At 40.6% G+C, this 22976-nt stretch overlaps 1 protein-coding gene across 13 annotated transcripts in view; it reads right to left on the bottom strand.

The window, feature by feature from the left end:
* The window catches only part of LOC134347072 (receptor-type tyrosine-protein phosphatase delta-like), a 2469925-nt gene that overhangs the window by 96025 nt on the left and 2350924 nt on the right, over positions 1 to 22976 (bottom strand). For 8 of the 13 annotated variants that reach the window (XM_063049175.1, XM_063049163.1, XM_063049166.1 and 5 more), the window contains 5 exons: positions 16998 to 17158; positions 13636 to 13748; positions 10125 to 10166; positions 9521 to 9618; positions 4636 to 4759 (listed from right to left, as the gene is read on the bottom strand). In XM_063049175.1, coding sequence (XP_062905245.1) covers positions 4636 to 4759; positions 9521 to 9618; positions 10125 to 10166; positions 13636 to 13748; positions 16998 to 17158 — 538 coding nt within the window. The remainder of the gene's footprint in view (positions 1 to 4635; positions 4760 to 9520; positions 9619 to 10124; positions 10167 to 13635; positions 13749 to 16997; positions 17159 to 22976) is intronic. The other 5 variants (XM_063049170.1, XM_063049171.1, XM_063049176.1 and 2 more) reach the window with 1 other exon arrangement.

Genomic DNA, 22976 nt, shown 5'->3' with positions numbered 1-22976 from the left:
AAGACGTACGATTTAGGGTCAGTGAGTTGTTGGCACTGGAATCGTGGCGACACAGCCCAGGCTGTCCCCAGCACATTTAGGGCTATGTTGATCATCGACGCAAACAACTCATTTCACTGCTTCAATGTACATGTGACAAATAAGGCTAATCTTTAAGTCAGTATGTGTGACCACAATGTTTCTGCTTTCTTCCACTAAATCATTAATGCACACTGTAATTAGCTGCAGGTCTCTGCATTGATCCCTGCTGTATCGGACCCGTTACTGGTTATCAGCCTGAAAACAATCCCCTCACTGCATTCCTTGCCTGTTAGCCAATATCTTCCTTCCAATACCATGAGCTCGTCTTGTGTGTTGGCATCTTATCAAATATCTTTTAAAAGTCAATCTACCCATGTTGTTATACTTAAGCTATTCTGCTCTTCCCTCCTTAATACAAGTCTTGAAAGTTTTTTCAAAACTAGCGGTCAGACTAACTGACTTTCCACTCCTTGCCTCCCATCCTCTTTGGATAGGTATTAGCTTCTGGTTTTTCACCAGAATCCAGCGACTTTTGTTAGATCTGCTTCTTTTAGTATCCAAGGATGCAAACCCATCACATTCTGGGACCCATTAGTCTTTGGCTATATTTGCTTAAGACAGATTTTCCTGTAATGATATACAATTCCTTCCATGCAATTTTAGTATTAATATTTGAAGTACCTATTACTGTAAAAAAATGATCTTTTTAACTCCACTGCCAGTACCTTGTTCCCCATAATTATTTTACATTCTCATTCTTTTAAGGTCCAATGTCCCTTTTGCCACACTGAAAGAGGCTTTTATTTAGTGTTCTAACATTTCTAACTAGTTTACCCTCAGAGTTTATTTTCCTTTCTTGATTTGTGTTTTAGAACCTCCTCTGCTCTATTTCAAAATTATCCCATTTCTTGAGCTTACCAATGAACTGTTGCTAGCTGAAATGTTTTCTGCTTCAACATAATACCTTCCTTAAAATCTTCAGTAAGCAATCTTTGCTTCATCAGGGTATATTTTTGTTACGAGTCTAAAGTAGTGTTGTTTCTGGCTGTGTAGTCTACGCTCTGCTTCTGCCTCTGTCTTCTTTTGAGTCTGATCACTTTCCATGAATGTTCTTACTTCCCAGCGGCAGAACTATCCCAGGTCTCTGGCACTGAATCTGGCTCTGTGACGCAGAAGGAAAAGGGGGAGAAGAGGAGCATGGTAGTGATAGGGGATTCCATCATTACAGGAGCAGGAAAGAGATTCTGTGCATGTGAAAGAGACACCCGGATTGGAAAGTAGAGGATTGGGAAGCTTTTAAAAACCAACAGAAGACAACTAAAAAAAAGCCATCAAGAGAGAAAAGATGAAGCCAGCAAATAATATAAAAGAGGGTACAAAAAGTATTTTTTTTCAGATATATAAGGGAGATGAGAGTGGATATTGGACCACTGGAAAATGACACTGGAGAGGTAGAAATAAGGAACAAAGAAATGGTGGAGAAACAGCATCAGGCTCAACTGTGGAAGATACTAGCAGAATGACAAAAATGCAGCAGTGTCAGGGGGCAGTAGTGAATGTCATTGCTACTACTAAGGAGAAGGTGGTTGGAAATATGAAAAGTCTGAAGGTGGATAAGACCAGATGGACTACACCCCAGGGTTCTGAAAGAGATAGCTGAAGATACTGTTGAGACAATAGTAATGATCTTTCTAGAATCACTCGATTCTGGAATGGTACCTGAGGACTGGGAAATTGTAAATCTCATTCCACTCTTTATGAAGGAAGGGGGCAGAAGAAAGGAAATTATAGGCCAGTTAGCCTTACTTCAGTGGCTGGAAAGATGTTGGGAGTCCATTATTAAGGATGAGGTTTCAGGGTACTTGGAGGCACATGATAAACTAGGCCAAAAACAGCATGGTTTCATAATGGGGATATTATGCTGGACAAATCTATTAGAAGTCTTTGAGGAATTAACAGGAAGGATCAGCAAAGGAGAATCAGTGAATGTTGCTTATTTGAATTTTCAGAAGGCCTTTGACAAGATGCCACACATGAGGCTACTTTATAAGATAAGAACCCTTAGAATTATGGGAAAGGTACTAGAATGGATAGACGATTGGCTTGCTGTCAGAAGGCAAGACTGTGAATAAAGGGGGCCTTTTTCTAGTTGGCTGCCAGTGACTAGTGGTGTGCTACAGGGGTTGGTGTTGGGACCATTTCTTTTCTCATGGTATGTCAACAATTTGGATGAAGGAGTGATGGTTTTGTGGCTGAGTTTGTGGACAATATGAAGATTGATAAAAAGGGCAGATAGTTTTGAGGAAGCAGGGTGTCTACTGAAGAACAGTCAGATTGGGAGAATAGGCAAAGAAGTGGCAGATAGCATATAATATAGGGAAGTGCACGGTCATGAATTTTGGCGGAAGAAATAAAAGTGTGAATTATTTTAGAGTGGGGAGGAAATTCAAAAATCAGATGTGCAGAGGGCCTTAGGAGTCCTCTGTACAGCTTTCCCTAATGGTTATCTTGCAGGTTGAGTCAGTGGTATGGAAGACAGGATACAAAAGTAAGGATGTAATGCTGAGCCTTTTAAGGCATTGGTCAGACCATACTTGAAGTACTGTGAGCAGTTTTGGATCCCTTATCTAAGAAAGGATGTACTGGCATTGGAGAGAGTCCAGAGGAGGTTCACAAGAATGATCTTAAGATTTAAGATATGAGGAATGTTTGATGGCTCTGGGCCTGTACTCAATGGAGTTTCTAATACTCAGGGGGAATCTCATTGTAACCTATTGAAAATTGAAATATATGGATAGAATGAATATGGAGAGGAAGTTTCCTATAGTGGGGTAATCTAGGACTAGAGGGCACAGCCTCAGAATTGAGGGATGACCATTTAGAACAGAGATGAAGAAAAATTTCTTCAGCCAGAAGGCAGTGAATCTGGGAATTCTTTGCCATGGATGGCTGTGCAGCCCAAGTCATTAGGGCATACTTAAAGAGGAGGTTGATAGGTTCTTGATTAATTAGCGTGTCAAACGTTACAGGGAGAAGGAAGGAGAATGGGGTTGAGAGGGATAATAAACAAGTCATAATGGAATAGTGGATCAGACATGATGAGCTGAATGGCCCCAATCCTGCTGCCATATCTAATGGTCTACGCTCTACTTTTACTTTCATTAATTCGCTGTTCAGTTTCTTATTCCTGAACACACTAGTTTAGTCCTCTCCAATAGCAACACCCACATATTAATCTTAATCCTTGTTTGTTCAATTTCGACCTTCCCCACAGTTGATCCAAATTCCTCAAGGATCAAAATCTAGTCACTTATCCTCATATTTCAGATCCTAGTAGTACAAGTCACTGTGAGTAATTCCGAAAATACTATATTTGATGTTCTCCATTTGCACTTACTGTTTAACTTCTTTTATCCAGCCTCTATCCCGTCCTCTTTCCCTGTATTGCTGATCCTCCCCACTGGCTGTTCATGCTCCCTCTCAAAGTGTCATACAGTTGCTCTGTGACATCCTTTACCCTGGCACTGGAGAGGCAGCAACATACCATCATGGAGTCAAGTCTCTGGCCACAAAAATGCCCATCTCTTCGCTCAGAACTGAATCCCCATCTACTGCATCAGCTAAATCCCTTTACACATTCTTTTTCATCCTCTCAGGGGCATCATTGGGTGCTCTGATTTAGGTTCTTGCTGCATTTCCTTGGGAAGCTACCTCCCCAATAGGATCCTAAAGAAGTGGTCCTGCTTGAGGAACCCAGGGATGAACTGCCCTTTTCTACTCTGCCAGCACTTGGCAGCCATCCATTCCCTTTCTGCATTGCTGCCATAGCCTAAAGTGTGACCACCTCGCTAACTCTGCTCCCCATGAAGGTTTCAGCCGTATGGGTGTTCAACGTACACAACTCCCGCATATCCCAAGTCTGCTTTCATTGCAAGGTAAATTCTCTTGAGTCTCTCTGCATCAGTCCTTTTACAGGGTCTTCCTCCAAAACATCAACAATTCCTATTCTGCCAGAGATGCTGCTTGACCCCCTGAGCTCTTCCAGAAGATTGTTTACTGGACTGTTCTGCTGTTTCCCCTAAATCTCATCATGCTCTCACAAACTTGCCAACTGCATTTGATCATTGAATTTCAGATGAACAATTCTAGCATAAGGCAAAATAAACATTTACCATATGACAGAGTTTCTTACCTGTTTCTACTTTTTATGGGCACATTAACAATTTTATTCTGTCATTCTGGTTCAAGACTGCATTATCATGCTGAGTTACTTGGTAAGCCAGGACTGAAATTCAACGAGTCAAAGAGTGTAACATTCACTGCTGTCGCATTTACCATCACTGCTTGGGTTTTAACCACAAGGAGCAAAAACAAAATTGATCTCCAACATGCTTACTCAACTCTAAAGTCAATGGAAAAGGAATTTGGGTGGGGCTTTATCAATGTGGTCTCCAGGATGAAGCTCCAATTATAAATGACCTACATTCCCATCAGGATAATTCCTGAAGCCTGAAGCAAACATCTTGAACTCCACGTCAAGATTCTACAAATTGTAAGAATTGCCTGACAACCTGAAGGTTGTTGGGTTGAGAGTTTTCCACGTCTGTCACTTACCGTCAATAGCCGATAGGAGAACCCGTGAGTGGTCGTATGCTATTACGTTTGCATAACGATTCTTTGGTTTGTTGACTTCCATGTTTGAGTGTTCCCATGTAAATTGCTGACCCGGATCAATTGACTAGAAAGGAGAAGACAAAAGAAAATCTGTTAAGGCAGGCAATGTATTATTTTTGGAGCCAAATAATTATTTTCCCTTTTTGATTTGGGTTGGATTCTGGTGCTTCTTTGGAGCTTCATTTGTAGCATACTTTCTCCCTCTTGTGTTTAACTTCCTGCTGTATCAAAATGAAAACAGAAGAACTTAAAACAAGCACACAACTTTTAATAATTCTGAAATCGCAAATGGTTCCAGTGCATACCTAAGCTCTGTTAATTCTTTATTTGTGTGCATGTGTTGCCAATGCCTCTTTTAATTAAAAAATTAATAAACTCTTTTCCTTATGGAGAAAGCAAGTTAAAAGTTGAAAGAGGCCTGCATTTCCATAGCAACGCTCACCATTGGTAAATTCCAGAGTGCCTCACAGCTGATAATGTTCTTCAAAGTGTACCCGTTGCATTGTTGTATGCAGAAAAGTGGCAGTAAATATACCCACAGCAACTTGCCACAACATCAATGTGATGTTAGCCACAAAATCTGATTTTGTGACACTGAGTTAAGGATAAATACCGTTCATGGCAGAGAAATTTGAAAAATTTCTATTGGCTCTTTTATATCCTAATAAATAAACTTGTAGGTGTTAAGTTTTAAATTTCAAAACATAAAACTAATCAAAAGAAAAACATGGAACCAGGATAATGTGTTTAGTTTTGTTTTTACTTTAGTGAGGCATGTGCCTATGATGTGGTGGCATAATGACTTATGCTATTCACGTTCTTTTACATATAACCTGTAATGAATTACTCCAACAACAAAGAATACTTAGTCAAACAAAATATTTACAATATTACTCAAATATTAAAAACACAACTCTCCAGCCTAAAGATTTAATCACCGTGGAGGATTTCTTATTCTTGTGTGGTAACATCTTTCTTGACAAGAGGGGTCACTCTGCTTGGCAAGTGAGACATATAGCTATGAAACAATCTCAGGTTCGGGGGTCTCCTCTGTAACGGTTGTAGGAATAGACTCTGGAACTGCCTGAATGGACATCTTTCTTCTCTAACAATTGATTCTGCTCCCCTCAACTGATCGATGTGAAACCTTCAGATGACATCAGACACAATCTCCACTGTGTAGGAGGGTGGCTCAGTTCTGTCCTTAATCTTTCCAAGTATCTACTTTTCATCACCTCTGTGGAGTCCCTCACCAGGACGGCTAGTGTAGGAGTGAAACATCGAACCTCCTTGGTTGAGGAGCCCTTAATTTGTCTCAGCTGTTGGTCCTGCGTACTCCCTCTGAGAAGGGGTTCGAGCAGATCGAAGCATGAGCAAAGGGACGAGCCAGGAACAGCACAGCTGGTGAGTTGTTGATTGTGGTGTGTGCTGCATTGTGATAGGAAAGGAGGAAATTGCCCAGCTTCTGCATCGGTGTCAGTGTACTCTGTTCAGCTGACATTGCTCACAGTGCTTTCTTCAGACTCTGCACAAATCTTTCCGCCAAACCATTTGTAGCTGGGTGGTACAGTGCAGATATAATATGGCCTTATTGCATTCATTTTCAGGAATAAATTAAACTTTCCTGCAACAAAATGTTCTGGAACACCAGTCCTTCAAAAAAAAAGGCTTCTCAACACATCAACAGTGTGTGAGGCTGTAGTGGAGACTATTGGGAACACTTCTGGCTACTTTGTAAGTGCATCCACTACTACCAAGAGAAATTTGTGCCCATGAATGGTCGGGCAAATCCTCATGAATCCTCTGCCAGAACAATCCAGGTCATTTCCAGGGATGGAGAAGCACTGCTCTTGGCATCTTCTGTACATGTTGAACGCCCTCCGTCATTATTACTCTTCACACAGGTGCCCCACAAGGCTGCATTCTCAGCCCTTTATACTGTCCCTTATTCACTCAAGATTGCCTGGCCAGGTTCTGTTTTAATTCGACTACACTTTCAATGATACCACCTTAGTTGTTCAAATCTCAAATAATGAGTCGTCGGGCTACGGGAAGAAGACAGCCTATTGACATGGTGACAAAACAATCTCTCCCGTGACGTCAGAAAAACAAAAGGGCCGGTCAGTGATTTCAGGAGTGGGTGTGACACAGATGCTTCTGTTGCTGAGGCCAGAAGGGCTCCGAGCTTCAAGATTCTAGGAGTGAATGTCTCCAGTCCTGTCCTTGTCCATCTGCGGAGATGCCACAGGCAAGAAAGCTCACTAATGCCTCTACTTGCTCAGGAGGTTAAAGAAATTTGGCACATCTCCGTTGATTATCACTAACTTCTATGAATGCATTATGGAAAGCATCCTATCCGGATGCAAACCAGCTTGGAACAACAACTGCTCTGCCCCAGACAGCAAGAAACTACAGAGAGTAGGGGACCTAGTTCAGCACAATGTGGAAACCGGCCTCCCCTCCATGAACTCTGTCTACACTTTTCATTGCCTTAGTAAAGCAGCCAACATAATCAAGAGCCATTTCCCCTGAAAATAGAAGCCCCCTAATAACACACAATACTAAAAAGAAGTAAAATACACTGATAATTTTGGAAGGGGCAAACACTCTTGCTTGGTTTCATCCATACACAGTAGTGACAGTGTCTTGCACTTCACTACCAAATGAGGGCTTCATTGGCACCAATGAATCAGATGTTGGAAACAGTGAACAGTGAACAGTGAACAGTGCACTTAGCACCAATAACCAAAGAAAAACTTCCACCACTCTGTGCTTTATCACTGTAAAACAACAGAGGATTGCTGTGTTTTCTGTTGCATTACTTGTCTGACCTCATAAAACTAAAGCAAATTTACTGGGACAACGGCAACCTTAAATAACTTTCATGTAATGTTCCAAATAATTACATGGAATTGAATCAGGCTGCAGCTTAAAGTCAACTGAAGGTCAATACCAGTTTTTGAAATAATTTACTTGTGACCAAACAAGCACAGAATGTATGTTCTTATTTACGGCAGATCCTTAAGTGTTCATTATGTACACTGTTACAACTGAGTAAATCTCAAACATGGCAAACCTCATTATTAACTTTTCAGGGTCACTGGCATTATAGGATAACCTCTCTGCTGAAAACAGTAATCTATTTTATAGGCACCAATCCAACTTTCTTATAAAACAAAACACACTTGCTTCTTGCTTCTGCATAATCTCACCTAACACTTACAAACAAGCAAAACTAAGCATCTTTAAATCGGAATGTACAACATCTACTTAATCCCTTCATTATTTTGGGAGTAAAATATATTAATTCCCAATTTCACATGCACTGACTGACAAGCTATTCGACCTAAACACTAGACAACCTGGCTCCTGTTTCAGCTATTGTGCTGGTGAAACTCTTGCCTGTAACGTCAATGACTCTGGTTTGCAGCATTCTACTATGGATAACCTCTCACTATCCAATACCCAGTTAAATACAATGAAAAGCAATACACAGATACAAATCTGGAATAGAACCAGAAAATTCCAGAAACAGGCCAGGCAGCATCTTTGGAGATAGAAGCAGTCCCAACAACTTGAAATGTTAATTGTTTCTTTGTTCTCAGATTTTGACTGGCCTGTGGAGTGTTTCCAGCATCTTCTGTGTTTAAACAAAAGCAACATTTAGTGTGACCAAACTAGAGCACAATTTGACCAATTCCTGCGAGTCTGCAAGGTTTCCAAGTGAAGGAATGCCTCACTGATAAATATTTTCACCCTAGTTTTTAAGTCCCTCCTTGGTGTTGACCCATTCAACCTGTGTAACCGCTTCCGCAACTGACACATTCAACATGTGTAACCTCTTCTCGTACCGACACATTCAACCTGTGTAAACTCTTCCTGCACTGACACATTCAACCTGTGTAAACTTTTCTCGTACTGACACATTCAACCTGTGTAAACTCTTCCTGCACTGACACATTCCAAGATCTACATGCTCTTGATTTGAGCTTCTTACACGTTTCCAGTTTTAACCACCCATCTGTGATGACAATGCCAGCTATCCATGGCACAGAACTCTGCAATTCCCCCTGCAATTTTCTCTGCTTTATTGGCTCTCTTTTTTCCCATTAAGATGCTCCTTGAAACCTCCTCTGATGTGATTCAATGCCAGTACATAGAACAGGACTGCACAATAACAAGCCCTTCACCTCACAAGGTTTCGTCAAACTAATTAATTACTAATAACATGCCTAACTTAACTAATCTCTTCTGCCTACACAACGTCCATATCCCTCGGTTCTCTGCACATTCATGCACTAATGTAAGAGCCTCTTAAATATCTCTACTGCATTTGCCTCTACTACCAACCCTGGCACCCACTATTCTGTATAAAACATCTCCTTTTGATTTGCCTCCTTCTCAGCTTAAATGCACATCCTCTAGTTTTAGACATTTCGATCCTGGGGAAAAGATACTAGCTATGAACTCTACCTATGCCTCTCATCATCTAATAAACTTCTATCTTGTCTTCTTTCAGACTCCATTGCTCCAGAAATTTAAAAAAAAACACTTCTGTCCAAACTCTCCTTCTCTCTAATCCAGTCAGCATCAGGTAAGTAAATTCTGCACCCTCTCCAAAGCCTCCACATCATTCCTGCAATGGAGTAAACAGAATTGAATACAATACTCCTCATGTGGCTTTACCATAGTAGGGTTGAATGCTCTTCTTTTCTACCACAAGGTAATTCTGAGAGAAATAAAAGATGATAAAATACTCACTCCACTCTGTCACACATTAATAGAAACAAGAAAACTGTCAATATATCAGCAGAAAGTGATTCACCTCATACTCTTGTGAGAACTTCAAGTTGTCATTGGCTTTCAATCGCTCAATGTGATCAGCAAGCTCGGAGATAGGGATTGGTGGATGATTGGCCATGCCTGACAAGTTGGACAAGAATAAAACGTGCGTCACAACAATGCTGCTTAATTGCCCAGCAACACAATACAAGTCTGAAAAGCAATTGTTAGAAGAGCTTGATGTGTAAACTAGTAACCATGTCTGATGTGGAGAGAGGAAACAAAAGCAGGCAGTCTGATTACTGAAAGCAAGACATGCTCAGAAGTGAAGAACTCTCAAGGCAATTAACAGTCACCGATCATGCTCTGAAAGTACACATTCCTATAGTGAGAAGGAATAAGTCTGGGCTGCAGGTTGGCAAGGTTAGCTTGGTAGAGAAGATGGAAGGTTAGCCCTGGCATTAACTGCTGCTTTGAATAATGATAGCGCTGTCATTTCAAACTTATCTCCCTGCAATGTACGGAATGCCATTTACATTGAGTTAGAATGAAAACTACAGCAGGTGAACTACACAACAAACAGCCAGAAGCCTGAGAGAAGTAGTTCAGAAGAGAGAAGACGTAAACTAATGCCAGGGGAAACTAACTTGTTGAATGAAGGTTACCATGGTAACTGGAGGCACCTGAACCTGTAAAGAAAATAGGCGGGGTATAAATAAAGTTTCTGTTCTTCCACCAAAATGAGAAGGAAATTTTCATACAAAATACCGGGAAAATAAATCAAATTGGTAGAAGTGCTGATCAAAAATGTTTTTTGAATATTAACTGATGAAGTAATTCCACTGTACTTGGCTTATAAAAATTACTCAGACAGCAGACATTCACATGCAGTTTACTTTGAATGGCAGGCCTAGTACCAGCATTATTCTGCGATACTACACCCACAGATGCAGAAGCTAGAGGTTCAGAAACATTCCTACTGATAGCATACAGCGAGGGTGAGGTGAGATAGTGAGTGGGTCAATCTCAAAGTCAAGAGTTCCCGCCCCACTGTAAATCTCTGGACTGTCCCTGCAGTGTAACACAGGCATAATTTTTTTTTGTCCCAGAAAGTAGTTCTCCCCAAACCTTGGCATCTTTCCCTAGGACAGTAAGCATTCATCACCAACTCTCTGCTGCCCTTCATTAATTTCTTGCGGAATATGATGTATCAGGAAGGTTACGATGTACTTTTTACTGACTTTATGTCAACATCTAGCAAAATTTTAATGGAGTGAAATATTAATGGAATGGTTGAAGCAGCAAAACAAACTTCACACAGATATGATGAGTGTATTTGTGTGGAGGGACAAAAATATCCCTAAAAGGAAGAAATGCAATGATACCATGCTTAAACTATGCCCTCAAAAATGGAGACAGAGAAACGTAGTTCTCCTCAAGCTGTTTGTGGAGGATTATCATGATTGACTAGCAATGTACTGGAGAAGGAGGCAGGGCAGAACTTGTCAAAGAGGTGATTGAGCAATTGATCAAGGCTGTAAAAGTAAAAGCCAGTTGGCAAAGGTAAACACAGGTTAGGAGCAGCTGCACAGATCAGGTCAGAGGTTTGAAAATACTCACACCGTGCAGAATCAGGTGTGGAAGACATTTAAGTAATCTCTTCTGTTAGCTTTACCAGTGAGTCACCAGATGTTTACTGTATTTGACTTCCTTTTTCACCAACTTTTGAGTTCACAATATGGACATATTACATTTAAGTCGACATCGAATTGCAGAAATCTGCCCTCCCAGCTGTAAACTGGTTTGGGAGCAAAAATCAGAAAAAAAAATTCCCAAAGGAAATCAGTATTTATGTTTCTGCTTCTCTATCAAAGAAAAAAAGAGCATTCCCAATTTTTGTTAAACTGGGAATATGAGGTTGCTTGAGGGTTATTTCAAACAAGCTGGTTAGTGGTTAGTTTGCTGAACCTGACATTGACCATGCATCACAAGCATGCAATAGACACCATGCAAAACATCAGGCCTGCAAAAAAGAATGATTATTCCTTTACTTCTTCATTGAAAAACATTTGCAGTTTGAACTGCCAGGGTGCTAGCAGGTGGAATACCTTTCTTCTGGGAAAAGGGAAGGAGGGAAAAGGAAGATCTGTCTCCATCAAAGTAACAATACAAATGAAGCAAAATAAGACGCTGTCTGATGCAGCATTGTCAAGTGTTAGACAGCCTCAGGAATGACACAGTGAGCACTGAGTTCAGTTCTATATGCACTAACCTAATATGAACCGTGAAATTACACCAAAGGAAAATCACGACAAGAAAACTTGATGCACTTGCAGTAAATTCCTTTTGTCACCATTTAATGGTAATGTTAACTCATCTGCAATAAATGTGCCACTACATTTATCAAGAAGGAGAAAAAGTAATGTTGTACAATCATGTTAATATTCTGCATGGTATTTTGGTAAATCTGAATTTTGATCAGTGAAGCTTTCAGTATACTATTAATGCATGCGGTACCCATGGTTACTGCTGGTAATATAATTGTGAAGTGTAGACTGATATATCTGAACATAGATCTAAAAAAAAGCATTGTAGTATTCCTTAATAACTTCTCCTTCTTGTTCCCAATTTTCGTGCATAATTAATGTTGAATTATGTGTGACCTGCACATTCCAGAAACTTGGCAAACTGTTCCTTACAATGCTTTCTCAATAGAAACAGATTCACTTGTGAGCAGTCAGTTAGATCTGGATTAACCCAGGGGTCACCTCTCATTCACTCTAATATTCACTTCTTGCTGGAGGGTGCATGTCTATCAAATGCAAGTTTCCCTTTCAGCTTTTTTTTCACTTTTATGGCTCTTTCGTTGAAGGTGCTATAATTGATTGTCATGTTTGCTAATTGCATAAGGTCATTTTCTTCAGACTGAAGGTGAGTATCACTTAAAGTGGGTCCTGTGGGAATTAATGAGATCAGGTTCAAAACTGGTGACTTGGCTTTATCTCTACTGCTTAATACCTGATTAAATTATAGTATTTTTATTGGTGTTATACATAATGAATATACCTGGTCAAAATGTGCATCGGAACCAATCAATTTACTATTGTGGATTGTAAATGTCTACAATTATTGGTTTAGTGAAAGCATCTTCAAAAAGAACACTGTATAAAAGTACATACTCTAATCGACGGTGAAACAACCCCTTGTTCAAATCTTTTCACAGGTCCAATGAAAAATACCCCTTTCTTTGCTTTAAACTACTCCTTAATAATGGAGAGTACTTTTAAATTAATTTATTTACATTAGTTGTTGTTGCTTTATTTCAATTGCATGTTGAACAATTAATTCCTTCATTGTGAAAGACTGCATTGCAGACTTGTAGACTTGTCCATGATGTCTAAAGCTTTAACATTTGGCCTCAGCCATGAGGGCACTTGACTTCTCAGAGTTAAGATGATGAGTGAGCCACTGGGCGATACAGTGAAGAACCCAACTCCACTTTACAGAAACTCGCTGCAGTCTTGCTTAATCTTGCAACATTCAAATCCAGAAAGGACAATAGAGAAAAGGTACAGGTAAATGACTTGGTCATGCCTATTTCTTATCTCCCCCCCCACACACTGTTCCTTTACAGAATGAAGTCACAACAGGTAACACACTTTAAATTAAATTAAATTTAATTAATATTAAATTTTTTATTTTAATGATTGGGGAAAAATACCAGAAATGTATTACTTCAGATTGAAAATTCTGTCTTCTTAGAAGTATGATAACTGGCAGAAAAAGTTGCAAACAATTTAGAGGCTGTTTATTCCCCAGGACTGCGAGATGATCTTAAAAAAAAATCTTCATTCAAGATGTATCAGCAACAGGAGGCAGAGGTTTGGTGTGGTATTGAGTAATTATGGAAGGATATACCAATATGCTATAACATAAGAAGTAAAGATAATTTGCTTGCCATCTGTTTTTCTTATTGGAAGTTCTTCCCTGACCTACCAAACACATGTGACTTTGAGCAAATGCAGAGAAAAGTCAATAATACAATTTACAGGCACATTTCACAACAACCCTCTACTTCCAATCCTTATCCAATCTCACCAAATAAACAAGGGCAACACAAACCTCCCACGCTTGGACTAAAACATTTCCGTATCTCACCTGGAGTTTGGAAATTAAGTCGTCTTAGTTCGACTGGGTCTGTGGGGTGGTGGGAAGGTAATTCCTTGCTGTTGGGAATACTGCTTTTCCTTGAGTCAGACTCTGTCCTTTTCCTACAAGGAAAACATTGTTGTTAGTGACAACAGAAACAAACTGAGCCCCTTTCAGTTAGTTAGCAGAGAGATCCGATCTGCCTATGAGTGCTACCCAAAGCTTTCACAGATAGTGTCTCTTAGCTGGATGGTGGGGCTTCATTTATCACCCCAGAGACTTTAATTGGAGAGCCAAACTCCTCTTCAAGCTAAGAGATATAACTATCACAAAATGCACTATTTCCAAGTCAGGATATCAGGTCAATACTGAACACTGCAAAAGCAGACCACCTGCTCATGATCACACGATTATTCCATGGGTTGGCTGTTTAAAAAAAAGAATTGCTGACTCATTTCACATTTCTTACATTAGTAATAATTCAAAATCACTCAGAGTTTGGGTTTAACTGCAGTAGTGGAAAAGGTATTCAAATGCAAGAAACTTACTCTTTTGCTTGGCTTAATAATTACTGCAGCACCATGTTCTCAATTTCTCTGCTTTCCTCCATGGGGAATATCTGCTTCCACATATTAAAGTGTTTTTTCTCCATTTTCTCCCTCTACATCAAACGGAGCTTGTGGGCATTTACATTACACACATAGGTATCATTTAAATTCAATTATATTCCCCATTCATAGTCTACCAACAACTTCCTTCCCACTGGCACGATCATTCAAGCAATACCTTTAAATGTCTCACAAAATCGGAAAATGGGCTTTACCTACACTTTCTATTGGAAATGTGGTTATAAAAGAACCATTCCTTCTAATATGTAATCACATTTTTTCCCAGATAACTTCATCGCAACTTCTGTTAGATTATAAAAGCTGTGAGGGAAAAGACTTCGGGAGAAGAGATTGCACGCTGCAGAAAATGATAAAAGAGACGAACTAAAAGTGTTCCGCATGGCAAGTCACATTATCACACTGCAGTTCTGAAACCACAAGGTCACATGGGCTCGGATTGCTGGAGGCCGTTATTAATAAAGTGCACGCCTCTGTGAATGATAGAAATCATTTCACACAACTTCAGCATATAAACTGAGGTAATATTTGTGGCTACAGGGCTACCATAGCTGACGTCAGAAGGCCATAAGAGATTTTTATTCTCCCACAATCAGTGCAGATATTTGCTCAGGCTGTTTTCTTATGGATAGCCATAGTAAATATTTATTTATTTAGTTAAATAGCACTGAGTAGGCCCTGTCTAGTCCTTCAAGCTACACCACCCCAGCAACCCCCATCCCCAACAAACCCAATTAACCCTAACCTAATCTTGGGACTATTTACAATGACCAATTAAACTACCCGGTAAAGGTTTGGATTGTGTGAGGAAACTGGAGGACCCAGAGGAACAGTAGGAGTTGATAATATCTTATTTTCAGACAAAAGGCCTTTATTCAGATCATCGATAATGATCATTACTTGCAATGCTTTCAACAGTTTTGTGGGGGATGGAGGGGAGAGGCGAGAGCACATTTTCCCTGTTCCTCCAGGTTCACTACCCTCTGTTCCACACACAGAAACCAGCAGCACACCTTTTCGAAAAGCCACATCTTTGCTTACCTGTCAGGTTTGCTGTCCAATTGAAAAGCAAGAGGAATGAGAACAAAGGTCAGTACATTAGCTTCCCTTTCAGACAGCGATAGCTATGGCAACACTGCAGATGTCTGACTGGCATGGAACATGTTACTTAACATGCAAATTAAGCAGTGACAGTTCATCAGTGCAGTTAATGCTTTCTAATAGCAGTATAATGAAGGGCTAAAGGTCAGGCCAAGAAAACAGCAACACGCGTGCTTCAACAGAAATACATTTCAGTTCTAATGTCACTTCCACTTATGGTCAGATTACACTGAGATGCCACATTTAATTACTGTTCTGGTGAGGTGGTGATTGTACATTTTGGTATTTTTTAATGTTTACCAATCATTGGTCTTGGAGAAATTTAATATGTTGAATGAGGGCTATGCCTACAATGCACACGGAAACAACAAAGCTGCTCTTGTTAAGAGTCAGCCTATAGAAGCAAAATTGTTTGATGGGCAATGGAACTGAAACATGCACAGAAAATAATGATTGCAGAAGCTGGAGCTGGAGACATCAAAGAGCTTTTACCGAGAGCTCCAAACCAGCGTGATTCCATTAAGGGATGAGAGGGCATTTCATCTGACAGTATGTGGCTGGATGATGTGGACTACTTCCCGAGTAACGGGTCAGCTTTTAGTCAGCGACTGCAGCTTAACAGCAAGCTGTACATTTGTTGGTTTTGACAATCAAACTGCTTGACGCAATGTGAACTGCATGGACCACTCCTCTCGCCTGATGCTTCACTGTAATTTATATGTAGTAGAGTTAAATAGGTGGATTGAATCTGAACTGGCCCCCATGATTAGAGGGAGAACTACTGGGAAACATGCAATTCTTTGTCTTTGAAGTGGCAATAGGATCTGTTACTTGCTTTAATTGAATTCTTATCCTTGTTCAGTATCTTTTAAAATTGCATGACAACACAGAACAGAGACATTGAACAGTACATAGCAGGAAGAGACTTTTCAGCCCAAAATGTCGTGGTGAGCTTATTAAAATGACAAATAAATGCCTAACTAATTCCTTCAGCCTGCTCAACATCATTCATGTCCCTCCATTCTCTGCACATCCATGTGTCTCTCTAAGAGCCTCTTAAATTCCTCCCTTGTATTTTCTTTCATGACCATCTCTGCAGTGTGTTCTAGGCATGCACCACTCTCTGTGTAAAAAACATGCCCTGCACATCTGTTTTGGACTCATCCCCTCTCACCTAAAATGCATGCCCTTTCATATTACACATTTTGACCCAGGGATAAAGATACTGCCTCCCCAGCCTATCTATGTCTCTCATAATCTTATAGACTTCTATCAGGTCGTCCCTTGCCTCTGCCACTGCGGAGAAAACATCTCAAGTTTGTCTAACCTCTCCTCACTGAAACATCTCACGAGAAACACACTTTAGAAGGTATTTTTTAGGTGTGGACGAGTGTTTCCGACTCAGGAGAGTGGAGAAACCAGAGTGACCACATGATCCTTCCCAATTGTTTTTCTCCAATGTTTCAGTTGAGATGTTTCTCTTATTGGTTATTTCAATGATTGCAAAGTCTTTATTGAACTCACTAAACATGTCAATAGGATTGCAGCCATAAACACACAATCATATGCAAGGATGTCCTTCCCCACTATCACTGCAACAAAAATATCAGACAATGCCTGATACGACAGCTCCGGTTACTTTACCTCTTATAGAGAAGGATTGCAATGACAATGCAGATGATGAACACGACAGCCAAGACAGGGCCAACCACCCAAATCAATCCTTCTTCTTCATCTGTAATGGGCTGAGGATCAAGGTCTGCTGACAGCACTGGGTCAGAGTAAGGGCTTGTTGCATACATCATCTGGAACAAGAACATCACCAAAGTTGAGGAGCTGGAAGAGAAGCTACTTTATCAACAAAATTAAAACAAAAACAAGGAATAGATTGAAATAAATGTTTGTGCAGGAATTTGCACTGCAAATTTAGACTTGTAAAAGTACCATAATTGCACATTCCCTAACCCTTTGTTCAACCGCAAATGGAAATTGGACATTCATTAGTGGGCTCATTATAACATAAGGGACTTACCATGATACTTACAATCCAACAGTCATAAGAGGAAGGTAGGACCATGTAGACTTATCACTCAGTGCTATGAGAGGTCAAGAATGGTGCACTGAAAATTGAATGTGATTTCGCTCTTCCACTCCAATACAGAGTAATAGTTTAGAACTCCAACTATTTTAAAACTGGTGCTTGTTTTTAATTTGTTCATTGCAAAGGTAGGTCACTGGAATTCCAGAATGGTGCTGTAGTCAGGACTCACCTCCTTCAGCCAGCATCAATGTAGTGGTCCTGGTTCTAGGAAGTGTACCAGTATAAGATATGCAAATAATACTCCAGTTCTCAGAAGAGGAATAAATCAAACTGGGAGAGAAGCTTTTTTATTACAACAATAAAACATTTGATTTGGCCAAATATTGTGGAATGATTACAATTAGTCAACAATTCCATTAATATGCCATGTAGTTACCAGATGTCACAATCTTTTGTGTCCTAGAACTGCTGTGTTTTTATCTCTGCTGTTTGATCTCTCTTGATTATGAACCATAAATGAACGATTTTCATCCATTTCATTCCAAAAAGCTCTTATTTTTGTTTCACAACATTCCAAAATTTAATGAAATGTAAAGTAAATTATATGTCAGCTACAGTGGGAAGAATCTTCCGTCTGTTTAAAAGACATTGGACTCATTAGACATGTCAGCAGCATGGCAGCTGCCACCATATTCATAACAAATGCTGCTCTGTAAGTCTGTCTTTCCCCTCTGTCACTGCAACAAAAACACTAATGAAGTTATGGAATTGCAGGCTTTGAGGACATTGTCCCCACTTACACTTTATAATGCCAGAAACTTAATTTGAGAGAATGTCAGTTCTTTAACCATCAGAAGTAGCAGATTAAAGAACCTTACCAAAGTAGCAATAACTAGAAAGCTTGTGGAGTCCAGAGGAGCAGCATGGTTTTGGGCCTTGTGAGGTTAAAAGAACTAAAGGAAGCTCTCATAGCTTAGGAGGAGGGCACATTCAAAGATGAGAAATGATCCTATAGTATGTCATTCTCTCTTGTTGATTCAGTCTCCACATGATGAAAGCAAGCTTATCAAAGTATCAAGTTGGTACTCATTACCTACGAACTGCCAAGTCAGGGCAACAATAGTAGTAAACGCAAGTAGCTTGGACCAGATGAGTATCTTGCAGAGGTGATTGAAAGGGACCCTTTGCACATTCAAATGAATTCCTGCTATACAGGAATGCCACAAGAGGATTCAAATATCTTACCAATGTTGTCCACCATTCACCCCTTTTTCTCAGTACTCAGTACTCCCCTTCTCCTCTTTACACTGGTCAGCTCACATTTCCATTCTGAGTTCTGATGCAGGATTTCACCCTGAAATATTGACAATTGTTTGCCCCCCACAGATGCTGCTCGACCCACTGAATTCCAGCATCTGCAGTCCGCTGTATCTCAATTGTCTCACAGTTTGTCCTTGCTATTGAGTAATGTGTTTTCTTCGAACCTGTATCCAATTGAAACAGAATTGGGTGGACTGGGAAAAAGACAACTTTCTCTACTCGAAGAGTCTGTTGACCAAATGAGCTGATCTGCACTGAACAACAGGAATTCTGCAGATGCTGGAAATTCAAGCAACACACATCAAAGTTGCTGGTGAACACAGCAGGCCAGGCAGCATCTGTAGGAAGAGGTGCAGTCGACGTTTCAGGCCGAGACCCTGACGAAGGGTCTCGGCCTGAAACGTCGACTGCACCTCTTCCTACAGATGCTGATCTGCACTGAGTCGGTTGCTCAAAGCCCATTGGGAACTGAGCATACGGTCCCCGTGCAAGCCTCAAAGTCACACTCAGAGGGAACACGGGAAGGAGATATCAAGCTGCTGTCCAAACGCAATGAATCATCAGAAGCATGTGTATTCTGCAGATACCTAATGCTGATGAAGAAACTAAAAAGGAAGATGGCAGCGCCCATGGTCACTACAGCCTCTCCGGGTCCGACCAACGGTGCAATTGTTCATCCTTTAAGTCTTTTTCAGAATTGCAAAACACTGCTACATATTAAACCATCAAGTACCACAGTCTACCCTACTAGCGAGTTGCTCGATAGTGGAAGAGCTGGACTTGTTATCGCCTGCTACAGAGTCGGTGCTCAATCCAACAGATGGTGTGAGTGATTGTCTTGGATGTTTTCTTGTGATTGCAAGACCCTGTTGGACATTGGTAATGTAGAATACTGCAAGTCTGGCTCACTGGTGAAATCGATGGTGGAGGAGCTGCATGGCTTCAGTTTTACTGCGGCCCAGGCCCTCGTGTCTCGAGAATGTCTGTTGCAGCCATCCAGGGCAGGAGATGCCAGAGGGGTGTAGTGCGGTGGGCTTCCACAGTGGGTTGAGGGCTGGACCCTCCTGTCAGTGCTGCCCTCTAGTGTTCACTCAGTGGAAGACAAGCTGGATTATATTCATTTGTGGCTGCACTGGCTTGATGATTGGAATGTTGCAGGCTTGTTCTTGCTGACAAGATCCGATCTACCATCAATCTACAGGATGGGACACTCAAGAGTCTTGGGTTATATTATTTTTTTGTGTGTGACTGTATGTTTACCGCTATCGTAATTATATGTGGCTTGTGCTGTGTATGATTGTTTGCACTGTGTTTTGCACCTCAGCCCAGGAAGACGCTATTTCATCTGGTTCTATTCATGGGTGTTCATGTATGGTTGAATGACAATTCAAATTAAACTTAAACCTAAATTTGAAAGAGAAAAACATAGGAACCAATAGGTTCAAAATGTTCTGTAACTGGCTTGCCAAGAAAATGATTCTAAATCCATGCATGAAACTTGTGAGAATGAGCCAGACATACACATTAAGTATTTTCTCCAAATGGTCACATATTGACATAAACACCATAGTAAACAGTGGCAATATTATATATTCACCAACCGTGGTTGTGTTGAAGGTGAATGACTGGTAGAAATAGCTGCAACATGGGTTTTCCGGAGGTACGCACTGAGTAAAGTCACCAGTGCATTTGAAACATCGAATGAATGAATGAACTTTTAAGGAATTTATTGAAGGCACTAAAGAATGTGCAATTAATTTTTTAACCTACAGAATAAAAACTGGAGGAGATTGATGGCATGGCACAGTGGCGTAGTGGTAAGTACAAGGAGCTAGTGCAATGCCTTACAGCAGCAGTTGTAAGATCAGGAATTGATTCCCACCACTGGCTGTAAGGAGTTTGTACATTCTCCCAGCGACTCCAGTTTCCTTGCACATTCCAGAGACATAGGCTAGGGCTAGTGAGGCATTGGCATGCTATGTTGGCATTGAAAGCATGGTAATACTTGCGGACTGCCCAGCCCAATCCTCACTGATTTGATTTGAAGCAAATGACATATTGCACTGTATGTTTCCATGTTTTGATGAACATGTGACAAATAAAACTAATCTAAAAGTATTCACACTCAATTGGCATTGACACTGTCGACTGCACAGACCGGGTTCTTTAATGCTCATGAAGTTACAGGTTTCTTTACTGAAAACAAAGAACAGGATCTTTTCTGTTGGGACTGATGAATCCAATAAGACTGATATTCTGACCTGAAATACAGTGCTGAGTGTGGCACGGTTAAGGTCTGCTCTGGCATACGCTGAAACTAATTACACATTAAAACAATTCTGGTTGCTAAGACAACCTTTTCCATTAGTACTGAAGATTTTGCTGATGAAAATGATGAAAACTGAACACCAATGGTAAGCTACTCTGTGAATAAAGCTGGGGAAAGTTCCAGCAACTTGCTCAAAGACTCCCCCTGAGAGTAAAAAAAATGCCTCTTTGAACTTGAAGGTAAAATGGCAATGAGGTGAACCAGGTTTGGCCTCTATTGTGGCCAAGTCTCCATGTAAATGTTGATCAAAACTACCTGATTTGCTGAACAAGAGGGCAATATGGAAATGTGTCCCCAGGATGAAAGCCACTCTGTCTATAACTTTAAAGGTTTGTGAGTGTTAATACATTCTGAGAAGCCCCTGTTTGGCAATCAGCATTAGCCGTGGGCTTATGTTGACTGATATTAATCAATTCCAAAATGGTAATTGTATATTCATTGGTTTAAGATTGAATAATTTAAACAATATACAAACTTCTTTTCCTTCTGAAGCATGAATGTGGAGAAGTAGAATAGGAATTTCTCTCTATATTTTTAAGACTGACGGAAGATAAAACTACAAGTAATGGCTATTTTGTTAATTTCCATTTCCCTCAATAAAGTTTAAGTTCAAAGTTCAAAGTAAATTTAATATCAAAGTACATATATGTTACCATACACTAACTTGAGATTGAGTTTCTTGCAGGTTTTTACAGGTGAAAAGAAATAAAACAGAATTTTACTACAAACTATTGATATACAGGCATAGTCTGACAAACAACCAACAGGCAAAAGAAGACAAACTCTGCAAATAAAAACGTACTGAGACCATGATGTGTAAAGAGTCCGTGAAAGTGAATCTATATATAATCGAATCAGTTCAGAGTTGTAGTGAATGAGGTCATTATGAGGAAACCTCTCGGGAGGGATGAGGATGTTCTACGAGTCTGTGGTGGCCAGTGAAATCATGTTTGCTGTTGTGTGCTGGGGCAGCAGGCTGAGGGTAGCAGACACCAAAAGAATCAACAAACTCATCCGTAAGGCCAGTGATGTTGTGGGGATGGAACTGGACTCTCTGACGGTGGTGTCTGAAAAGAAGATGCTGTCTAAGTTGCATGCCATCTTGGACAATGTCTCCTATCCACTACATAATGTACTGGGTGGGCACAGGAGTACATTCAGCCAGAGACTCATTCCACCGAGATGCAGCACAGAATGTCATAGGAAGTCATTCCTGCCTGTGGCCATCAAACTTTACAAGTCCTCCCTTGGAGGGTCAGACACCCTGAGCCAATAGGCTGGTCCTGGACTTATTTCATAATTTACTGGCATAATTTACATATTACTATTTAACTATTTATTACTATTTTCTATTACTATTTATTATTTCTATGACTATTACCATTTACTATTTACTAATAGTAACATTACTATTACTATTTATTATTTATGGTGCAACTGTAACAAAAACCAATTTCCCCCGGGATCAATAAAGTATGACTAAGATGGCGGCGCGACAACAGCGCGCGCGGCCACTTTGGTGATGAATATCTGTTATTTGTCATGTAGGGGACGGTGCACAATCCTGATTTGATGGAGACAGATGTGAGAGCACAGTGGAACATCAGGAAAACTTCTGAAATGCCCGCTTCGCTGCCGCTGCTACTGTGTGGCAACCAGAATCTCTGGAGCTGAAGGCCCTGAAATCCTCGGCTTTGCGTGTTTCAGCGGCCGGGGAGAGGTCGAAGGCGCTCGGCAGAGGATGGTGCTCAGGAGGCTGGTCGGAAGCTCGGAGTTTTTTGGACGGATGGACTCAGTGTCGGCTGGGGTCGGCTGCTTCCAAGGTATCGGCAGGTTGACGGTGCCTGGAGGTTTACGGCAGGGAGTTTCTCCCTTTTGCCGCCGCTATTGGGGACTTGGGAGTCGATTGACTCAGGACTTTGAGAACTTTTTT

This window comes from Mobula hypostoma, chromosome 5, assembly GCF_963921235.1.
Source record: "Mobula hypostoma chromosome 5, sMobHyp1.1, whole genome shotgun sequence".
NCBI classification, from domain to species: domain Eukaryota; kingdom Metazoa; phylum Chordata; class Chondrichthyes; order Myliobatiformes; family Myliobatidae; genus Mobula; species Mobula hypostoma.
Note: the sequence above shows the minus strand (reverse complement) of the source record. Positions and strands in the feature narration are given on the sequence as shown.